This window comes from Endocarpon pusillum (assembly GCF_000464535.1).
Source record: "Endocarpon pusillum Z07020 unplaced genomic scaffold scaffold7319, whole genome shotgun sequence".
NCBI lineage: Eukaryota > Fungi > Ascomycota > Eurotiomycetes > Verrucariales > Verrucariaceae > Endocarpon > Endocarpon pusillum.
The window spans coordinates 37,455-48,406 of NW_006916647.1; the positions used below are offsets into that span (position 1 = coordinate 37,455).

The window sequence follows — 10,952 nt, forward strand, 5'->3', positions numbered from 1 at the left end:
TTCAACATCAACCTTTCAAGACACAGCATGACGACCGAGAGAAGCCCGGCGCGTTCAATTTTCTGGCTCTAATGTCAAACTCTTGAAAACCATCTCGTGGTACGGCTCGTACTCGAAGTCGTATGTAGAGTCAACGCCTTGGCCGCCTGTCACGATTCATCATCCAAGAATCCCTTTATATACCTTACTTATTCGAGAATTGTCTTGCTCAAAGCAGCGAAAGGCGACTGAAGCCAGGCTACTGGCGCCGAGAACTTTCCCAACCGCCCAAGTACGACACAAATATTCAGTGACATCGAAACAACCCATACACTTCTGGATAGTGTGCCTAAACCCACGGGCCAAGAGCATGATCCAAATCAAATAATTCGAGCTTCTCGCCCCACAGCCCCAAATTCATCCATCCGTCTCATTCGGTCACCTATCTGGCCAGGCTCTGAGCCGAGACCTGCAGCACAAAGATGCAGTGCCCTCGATTTATGCTGCCAGCATCGGAAACCGAGTCCGAGTACGGATTGGAAAGCCCGGAAAACCGCACTACGCTTCATCCTTCTTTCGTCAGCCCTGGGATTAGTCAAGTCGTCCAGCAAAAAGGGTGGGAAAGTACTGCACACCGACGATTGTTGACATACTTAAGGCTCTTTTCTAGGTAGGGAGCATACATACATCTACATATCTATACATACGAAATGCACCACCACATCTCAATATTCAGATACGGTGCTTCCAGCATCTTCCTTTCAAACATCAGCAAACTCACCCCAGTGCTCTTTTCTTTTCTTTTCTTTTCTTTTCTTTTCTTTTCTTTTCTTTTCTTTTCTTTTCTTTTCTTTTCTTTTCTTTTCTTTTCTTTTCTTTTCTTTTCTTTTCTTTTCTTTTCTTTTCTTTTCTTTTCTTTTCTTTTCTTTTCTTTTCTTTTCTTTTCTTTTCTTTTCTTTTCTTTTCTTTTCTTTTCTTTTCTTTTCTTTTCTTTTCTTTTCTTTTCTTTTCTTTTCTTTTCTTTTCTTTTCTTTTCTTTTCTTTTCTTTTCTTTTCTTTTCTTTTCTTTTCTTTTCTTTTCTTTTCTTTTCTTTTCTTTTCTTTTCTTTTCTTTTCTTTTCTTTTCTTTTCTTTTCTTTTCTTTTCTTTTCTTTTCTTTTCTTTTCTTTTCTTTTCTTTTCTTTTCTTTTCTTTTCTTTTCTTTTATTTCCAAGGCAAAGAAACAGCAAGCTACCATAAAACCGTTTCGCCGGGGGACGCGATCGTGTCAGTGAAAGTGAAATCGGACACTGTCGCCCGTATCCGTCACCTTAACCTCCTGCCGAGTCAGACAAGGAGCAGCCAACTTGCCTCCTGTATTGAATCGACAGTTAATCAGATATTTTCCCCTATTGGTCCCAACCGCATGTAGGAATCGAATCACATTCGCCAGCCAGACTTGCATTGAAATGTATAGTTTTATCGAACGAACGAACGTCTTGACTTTCACGACCAGCAAAAGTGCAACGCTTTCTTTCTCGTAGGGACGGCCAGCAGGAGTCCGACTTTGCAGAAAGAGGAAGAAGAAGAAATAATTTAAAGCGTGAAGCCGCGGGTACTTCATTTTTTCTGTTAGGCATCAACGTCCATGCCACCTAACCAAACTAGTTAGACAGCAGAACATGTCGGGGTACTTCATCAATGCCACACTTCCTTCTTCCCCCCCCTTTCCCTTTAAGTCAAGTTACCTAACCCGCCCTATCTTACTTTCGTATGAAAATCTCAAAACGCCTCCTCCCCGCCACCCACCTCCACCCGTCCCACACTCCAAAGCTCCCTCTCATCCTCGAGCTCATCACTCGCCAGGCCCAACCCGCCAGCATGGCCCTCGGCCTCCCTCCTCTCCCTCGCCTGGACCCCCAACCTCAAGGCAACCCTCTTGAAATAATCCTGCATGCTCCGCTGCGTCGTGGTATTCAACAACCCCTTGCCCCCCTCCGCGCTCTTCATGTACTCCTCAAATACCGCCCCCTCGTCTTCGACGACCGAGAAGAGCTGCAAGAAGGCCGCTTCCGCCGCCAGTTTGACGGGGATGACCGCGTCGCGGACGCCGGCGAAGACGGCGGGGGCGAGCTGTGGCAGGTAAGGGCGGATGGATTGCGGGTGCTTGCGCGAGACGGTGCGCATGACGACGAGGGAGAGGCGGCGCGTGTCGATGTCTGTGCCTGGTTGGGCGGTGACGGCTAAGGAGGTGAGGAGAGGTTGGATGATTTCGGGATTGGATTCGGAATTCGGCATGACGCCTTCGGCGAGCAGGAATTTGCCCGCTGCGAGGACGCCGTTCTTTTGGATGAAGGTGCTTTTGTTGGTGAGGCCGTGGGTTATCGCGGTACAGGTTTCGGGAAGGAAGTCCTTGGTTAGGGATGCTGGACATTCGAGTAGAACGGCGTTGAGGGCGAGGATTGAGGCGTTTGTTATTGGGTGAGTGAGGACACGGCTTTTGATGAGGGATGTGGCGCTGTCGCGAGGGAGGACTCGGACCAAAGCACCTAAAAGGCGGGAGTTGGTGACCGACATGGCGTCGTCCGGGCCTTCATGGGTGGCATCGATGAGGCTCAAGATTGCATCTTTGGAGTTGTCGCTCATGTTGGATCCGACCTTCGATACGACCTCTTGCAGTGCTTTTAGCATGGCATTCCTCACTCCCGAATCTGAGGTTTTGGATCCGGTCACCAGTTCTGCGATCAAAGGATCGACTCGAGGCGTTAGTGCGATGAGTGTACTGAGAGCTTTCGTGGCGCGAAGTCTGAGATTTTCGCTTGAAGGATCTGCCAGCGATTTGGTGAAAGTCCGCTGCAGTTGTGGTAGGAAAGGTTTTAGGAAGGTGGGAATCTTCTCGAGCAACTGGTTCAATGTGTATAAAATGGCACATTTCACTTCCACAGACCTCTCAGAAACAACCCGGATCAACGGACCGGTGATCTGGGTGACAAAAGGTTTGAGCGATTCTGCACTGCTTCTGTCGATTATGTCGGATATGGCCAAGGCCGATTGCGTTCGCTGATCGACCGTGCCATTCATCAAGCCTTGGAGGAAGATCTGAAGTACCGGGAGGATGCCCTTGGGAAGAGCAAATCCTGGTAGGTTGGAACCAGCAACGCCGACCTGCAGCAAAATTTGGCGGGTTGAGATCACCAGTGCCTCCATTTCTTCCTTCCGTAAACGGGCCGTCAGCTGATTCATAGCTGTCCAGGCAGCTTTGACCACCTCGCTGTCGCGGTCGTCGAAGGAGATGAGGAGGACTCGAATAAGGTCTTGATTGTAGCGTGAATAGTCGACGGTCGCAGAAGAGAAGAATACCGCAAGATGCGAGGCGGCGACAGCCCGTCTCTGATGATCGTCATGCTTAATCATCGCCAAAACAACGCTCATTGCAGTGTTCAAGCCATCGTACTCGTCGACGGAACAGAGAACGGCATCAAACGCGGAGTTCAATTCAACCCTCAGCTCTGCATCGGTGCTCTTCGAAGTGATCCCGTCTGCAAGGTTGTTGAGGATGGAGGGAAGTCTTCGGTGCATCGACGGACCTCCGACTTCAGCCAATGAAGCAAGCGCTTTGGCATTGAAGGTGGTGATGGGAGGTGACAGCAGGGTCGGAATGAGATTGGGCAGTATCATATTCGCCCGTGTCGTTTCGGTGAGCAATGTCAGTAGCGCGGACAGAGCATTGCTGGCCTCGTCGGAATCTCTCAGAAGGTTGAGAAGATATGGCAGAACATGATCGACCGCTCTCTTCCCAAAGACCTGTTGAAAGCTGTCGAATGCTTCAGCTGCAGCTTCTCTAACCTCGCTGTCGGAATCGACCAGAGAGATTCGAAGGATCGAAACAAGCTTCTTCTCATAATCTTCAAGGGCGTCAGGAGATGCAGAGATGATAATTTCTCGAAGAGCCGTGCATATGCCTTGCCTTGTGTCTGCATCAGTTGATGTACGAAGGCCCTCTTCCAGAGAAGGTAGCAAAGCTGCCAATACCCCTTCTCCAGCCTTCCTGATCACCTCGCCAAGTGCATTACCCGCAATAACTCTCGATTCGGCGTTTGGACTTGCTAGGCGAGAGATGATCATCTGAGTCAACGTAGGCACCAATTCTCGCAAAGTCCGTGGCGTGGCAACCAGCGCCTTCCATACCGCAACAGCAGCAGTTCGAACCAACCCCGAAGTATCGCATCGGCATATGTACAGAGACGATAAAACTTTGTTCCGTTTGTCTTCTCCCAGAGCTTCCAGCAGAGACTGCCCAGCTTGAGCTGCTCCATCGTCTTCTTCCTCATCAGCGTCTGTCTTGCTGTTGATACCGGTGAGATTGAAGAGTAAGTCGCCTACAAGCTCAACGGAGCTGAGCCTAATACGATGGTTGTCATCGGCCAAGCCACGCTGTAGCTCCGGCAAGAGTAAGTCAATTGCTTTGGTAGAGAAGTTCTTAACCAGAAGACGGCCAGCTCTCAATGCGATGTCCCGAATAGCCTCTAACTCGTCCGCTAGACCCCCAAGGATTGAAGGAATGATCTGGCTCAGGTACGATGCAAAACTGTTACCAAAGCAAGCGGGAAGGAAGATAAACAGTGTCATAAAACCCTCGCGCACGGTTGGCTTGTTGCTGGCCACATTTTGCAGGATTGTAGGCATTGTCTCCTCGAGTCTGGCTGTCCCAAGTCCAGCAAGGACTTCACTGAGAGCCTGGGCCGACCCTAGACGGTCGCCCGCTCCAGTATCAGTCCTCAAAGACGCCATAAGACTGGGTATGAGATCAGGAAGAGCATCTTCACCAAGTTTCTCAACGAGGCTGCCCAGTGCTTTCGATGCTGTAGCGCGCGTCGCTGGGACCGGATCAACCGCTGCTAATCTGAGACCTGTAACGAGGATCGGTAGATGTGTGACCAAGTCTTTCCGCTCAGTCAAGTGCGCAAGACTACCGATGATTTGAGCAGACTTCCGTTTTGTAGATGATCGGTCACCAAGACCTCTTTCCAGGATTCGAACCACTAGAGCTAGTGACGGAGCATCCAGGTAGTGCACGAACGATACCTTGATCAGACCATCAAGGGCTTCCTCTGTATGTTTGGTAGGGTCACTGAGTGCTTTCAGGAGAATATCGACGCGGCCCTTAACTTCTGGATTGGTAATGACTTCCCCAAATCGTTGAAGACTGCGATTCGCGGAAAGACGTACCTCTTTATGGCTATCGTTGAGTACCGCTGCCAAAGGAGGGATGATATCGGGAAGGCTCATAGCCAGTTGTTGAGGATCAAGGTACGCCATTGCACCAAGGAGATCACAAGCGCCTTTCTTGGTCCGCCATTGCGAGTCACCCAGGCCTTCAAGCAGTCTCGGAAGAACTTGCTTGACTCCGAAAGAGCTCAAGCTGGCAAAACATGTTTTGGCGGTGTCTAGACATGCCTCACGCACGGTGGCATTCGCGTCGCTGAAACATGATAGCAGCTGAGGAAGGACTTCGATTATGTATGGCTCAAACGTTCTACCTAGACTCAGAGACAGCAATTCGTATGCAAACATCGCTCCTTGTCGTTGGTCAGGGCTCTTCTTGTTCTCTGCGGCACCTTGTAGAGCAGTCATGATTCGGTACTGACGGAGCGACGCTATGCCTCTTCCTCTAACCAATCCGGCAATCCCGTAGGCCGCACCTCGTCGAGAAGCATATTGCTTGCTTTCAAATAGTTGTTTGAGAAGCGATTCAACGTACGACGAAACCTCAGAAGCGACCAGGCGTACCAAGGGGGGAAGACAGCCAGAGACAGCCAATTGCACAGGTTCTGAGGGAGTGGACAATGATGCTAGCAGTTGTGAGATGACTGCTTTGATGCGTCCATCACCTGGCGGGAGATGACGAGCAAGTGATCCATAGAGGATAATAACAGCTTCATTGACCCAATCAGACTCGTTTGTACCCTGATCTGGTGCGTCTAGTGTGGTGTTGCACAGTTCCATGAGTGGTTCAAGAGACTCCTTTCCTCTAGTGGAGACCAGAGTAGATCCAGCGTCTAGCATTTCACTGCGAACTGAGGAATTTCTATCGGCTAGAGGTCCCTCTTTGATGAGAAACTGCAGAAACGGAACCAGCGAGTCCTTGGTGAACACCGAATGCATTTCCCGAAATGCCATGCCAATGCCGCTTCTAAGTTCCCAAGGATCGTCCGTGTTACCTTTCAGTAGCATGCCGTACTTGTCACGTTTTGGCATGACTGGAAGCGCAGCCTGAACATATGTTTCCTCCAGACGCTGTAGAGCAGAGGAGAATGTTAGTGGATTCGTAGCGATAGCTCCTGCTAACGCTCTAGCTGCACTGCTTCTCAGATGACGATCTGGATTGCTAAGATATTCCATACTGTCAAACACAAGACTTTTCTCCTCTGAAAGGCCATTTTCTTCCCACACGACAGTCGCAAGTTCTGCAATATCCTCATCTGCATCATGGCAAACGAGCCATACCTCCTTGGATGACTCCAGATTTGTCAGGTCGATTTCGGCGTGAATGGCTTGCAATACCGCGCTCCGAATTGGCGCTTCTGCAGATGTGACACCCTCCAAAAGCACCTCTATCTCAGTCTGTTGGATGTTATCAGAGATGCTAGAGCAAAGATCCACCAAGGCATCTTTGAGCAGTCTGTAGTGCTGGGTATATTTCTGCATGGCCGATATCAAGTAACGAAGTATTTGATCTCGTGGTAAATGCAACTCGGAGCATGAGCCCATGTGGAAGGTAAGAAACTCAAGGCCGAGCAACACCTGGGTGTCAGCATCGTCTCCTGGTGGGCACCCGACAGATCCTTTATCAAGAACAGTAAAGATCAATGGCAGGGTATAGCTTAATGTGACTGTGTCAAACGGTCGCTGCTCGGCAGCAAACCGGAGACGGTACAGAACCCTTGTGACCAATTCACCAAGCGGCTCAAGCTCATAATCTGGTGACAGTCGAGCATTTCCAATAGCACGTAATGTTGCCACACCGACAAATTTAGCAAGAGTGCCTAGCCGAGGCGAAATTTTAGTCGAGCAAGTCAGATAGGCCGAGGCCAGCTCCTCATCAATGAATAGGGCAGCACCCGCCTGCAGAGCATCCAACAATGTGCCGATGCACCTTGTCATCCAGGTACCAGCATCTGTTGGAGGACCCTCTGCCAAAGCTTGTACAAGTCTTGCGCCACGACGGAGGTTCTGCTGTACCCGAAAAACATTTTTGCGGGTTGCGGATTCTCGTGCCAACTGCGCATCGACTTTGGCTTGTTGATCTGCGGTGAGCTTCTTTGGCTGGCCCTTCTTCTGCGCTAGATGGGACCTCAGATCCGCCTCCCATTTCAGGATATCATGATCTTTAAGGCCTTTGCTTCCCACCTCGTTTTGGGCGTTTTGGGCCAGAACATCCACAAAAACCACACCTTCAGGAGCCCGAGCAATGGCAGCATCTAACGGACCAAGATCCTGGAATTGCGAGGGATCGAGATCTTCCGCAATCCGGTCCAGAAGTATTGGGATGATGGTGGCAGGCGCAACGAATGCAAGGTCAGCTGCGGCTTTACATGCGGCCACATGGAGTAGTGGATTGCCGGTTGTGATTCCAGTTTTACTGTGCACAAGCACCTGGTCCATCAGTTGGTCAGCCTGTTCCGCCGCAAGCGCCCCTGGATCAATGCCGGCTTTGAGGCAGGTCTCAATCCAATTGCTTCCTGCTATTAATTCATCGCGACACAATACAAGCGATTGCACGAGTTGAGTCTTGATTGCGCTCACAGGAACTAGTCGATTGTTCTCCTCACATATAGTTTTGGTGACGTTGACACAACTCAAAGCGGTATGAAGACGTTCGGTGCCTGTTCTAGATGCGACAGCAAAAGACTCCCTCTCGTTTCGATGCAATGAGTAGAGCCAATCCCACAGTCCAAGTAAGATACTTTCCGCGATAGGTAGGGGATAGTGTAGGTAGTGCGCTGCAATCGCCTCGCGAGTAGCCCGGCGAACAGAAGTAGGCACATCCGCTGCAACAAGAAAGTAGATAAGACTTTGTGCCCATGCCGATCTGGTCGCTCGACTTTCAGCAGCTAGCCCAGACCCCATGCTCGTCAACGCACGCACTGCCCACGACATCTCACTGGGTGAGGTAAGCCGCGTGATGATCTTGCTGTTAAGCATAAAAGACGGCTTTGGTGAAATGAGTAGAGACCGGGCCACGATCCGATCTCTTTTCAATGAAGAACTCATCTTGCTGTCCCATTTGCCACTTCCGACCATGGCTACTAATATGAAAGCAGCAGAAGCTTGACCACTTTGTAGACTCGCCATGGGATTGGAGCAAACCTCATCAAATGCCTGGAGCATTTCACTAGAGAAGGATTTGAGGAAGGCTGCAGAAGGAGCCTCTGTTGGAAGCAGCGGCCCGACATCCCAGAAAACTTCACTGATCTTCAAATACCAAGTCTTCCTTACGCCCGCGCGTTTGTCTCGGTATCCTTTAGAAATTGTATCGTAGACGGACTGCTCCACGTGGGAACCGTTGCAGAGCAGTACGGGAAGGTGCTTGCATAGAGCCGCTGCTTGATATTCGAGAGCGTTTTCATTGGCTTCCTTGGCAGCTATGGGCGCCACACCAAGTACGATTGAGTGAGAAGTCTTAGAGGCTGGAGGTATTGACATGAGAAATCGTGCTAACAGGCTCCGCACTTCGGGAGTAGAAGTTTTTGATGATTTCAAGGAAGCCAGAACGTTCTCGGCAATCTTTGTCAGCTCACTGACGTCTTTACACCGGTTGACGAGGACTGAAAATGCTTCAACAGCACCATCCCTGATAGCACCGTTTGTAGACCTCAGACTGGAAAGAAGGGGTTGAAGCAGATTCGCAGAAACAGGCTTCGAGAGATCGAAAGTTGAAGGCAGAGACTCAACGAAAGATGAAACAAGGCCGCTCAGGACGACTTCTGGGGAACGTAAAACAGCCTTTTCGAGTGGTGGAATGACGATTTCGGCAATGTCCTCTATGGAAACAAAAGACACAAAGAAATCATGTAAACCACTTGCGATGTGCATTGGGACGGCACTCTTACAACCAAGTACTATCTTTGCGTAGAAAGAAAGAATGTCCCTTGCCTTTTCTTGAAGGTCGGGTTTTCGTAGAGGAATCCGCACACAAACCCCAGCTATGACGCCAACGTATGGAACGTTCTCCATAACAACATTTGGGCCGGTGATGAGGCTCGGGACCATGGTAGCCAGAACTTTCCCACCAAGGCTCTCAGGTTTCAACACACTCCGCACTCCCCGTCTAGCAAGTACTAATGCAGACCGATGTACTCCAGATTTGACTTGAGGTCTAAGGCATTTCTCCAGGCTCCTGGCTGAGGCAACAGTAATGCCGTTGAGGACGGTATCGGGAGGTACATGGTTCTGCGAAATCTGCTGTTGAACGAGAACACACCACTCTAGCAAGACGAATGCATTAGTAGGCGCGATGACTGACCTTTGGGACTCGGAAAGAATGTAATCTGTGATCAGACGAGACGCTCCAGGCCTGAAAGATTCATTTCGTAGTGCGGATGTCAAGCAAGCCCGAACAGCCTCTCGTGACTGCTGGTCTTGGTATCGAGGATAGGTCTGGAGCAGAGCCTTTAACTTGTCGTAGAATGCCTCGGAGTCAAGATCTGGTGACTGGTTAGCCAAAGACATCGTTTCTGTATGCCCAGTATGACAGACCAGCACTGTCCAGATCGTGCTGCAAGCTTCTAAGGACATGTGTGCGATATTTGGTAGAACCACTTGTGAGGGCGATATGTAGGCTGTCTTCAGCACTTTTAGCTGCATTTGTGATTCCGTTCTCCATCACCAATGACTGAGACCATATTTGGAGTGAGTATCAAAGGCAAAGAAAAGACCCGACCAGCCTGTCCATTTATTGTGGTGAGCTTCGTGCGCCGGCCATTTTTTCTGTAATACAAAACTTATGCCTGCGCTGCTGCCAAGATTTCGCGGTATGATGCCAAGCGCAATCTGCAGGGCGTTTTGAGTGATGGCAATATGAGATGGTAGGTATTCGTGTTGGAATTAGACGCAGCTCACCCATAGGACCCTATATTCATGACAAACTAATTTTTAAGGCATCCGTCTCACTGGGTAAAGACCAAAGCATTTGATCAGCACTACCTACAAATGCGGAGTCCAAATTCCCATGCAGATGGCGTCTCTCAGGGTCATAAACTTCATCATGGTGTCTACAGACCAGCTGCGTCAGTACGAGAAGGGTTGCACCAGTCCAGCACTGTCTTGGAGTGCTCAGTGAATGGTATTGCCACATTGGGATGACCCTATAGACAGTACCCGAACACTAACAAGATTGAGAGAAGCAAATCCTGACGCCAAAACCATACCACATCTCCGTACCAAATGAGGCACTTAAGAACCTATCACAACAAGCTTTCTCCCATCAAATATCCAGATCAATTTGAGGACGTGGGCTGCTGGTAATTCGGGATTCCTGTCGCTCACCTACGCCAGCTGGTAGCCCGTTGGAAGGATGATTCAATTGGAGGAAGGCAGAAACGTCAACGGGTTTGGCAACATTGATGTTTACTATGTGGGCTATTCTCCAGCGTGCTGTGATGCTCAGTAATTACAGGGCCGATCAGATCGGCTTCCAGTCATCCACCAGCCAAGACCCGTTGAAGGAGCAATCCCGCTTCTGTTTTCTCATGGATGTGCATATGGCGGGCGTGAGTGCTGCTAGCAGTGACTAATTAGTTCCTTCAGGGTCCGGATGATTCATCGAAGTGAAAAGCTATTGCCTCTCCTTGAGGGTGATGGCAATAGGCCTGCCTTCCACGTTGTGGTGCCTTCCTTACCAACCCTCGGCTTTTCTACATCTACTGGTTCTCCACCGCCGAACCCGCAGCCAGCGTGCGCATGTATCATGAAGCTACCCATCCGGAGCCATA

At 49.9% G+C, this 10,952-nt stretch overlaps 1 protein-coding gene across 1 annotated transcript; it reads right to left on the reverse strand.

Annotated features, from left to right (window-relative positions):
- Positions 1 to 1,740: 1,740 nt before the first annotated feature.
- EPUS_08665 (uncharacterized protein) lies at positions 1,741 to 9,844 on the reverse strand (the record flags this gene model as incomplete). Its single annotated transcript, XM_007807942.1, has 2 exons — positions 1,741 to 9,665; positions 9,718 to 9,844. 2 exons carry the CDS (start codon positions 9,842 to 9,844, stop codon positions 1,741 to 1,743), a joined length of 8,052 nt encoding a protein of 2,683 aa, XP_007806133.1.
- Between the last annotated feature and the right edge of the window lie 1,108 nt (positions 9,845 to 10,952).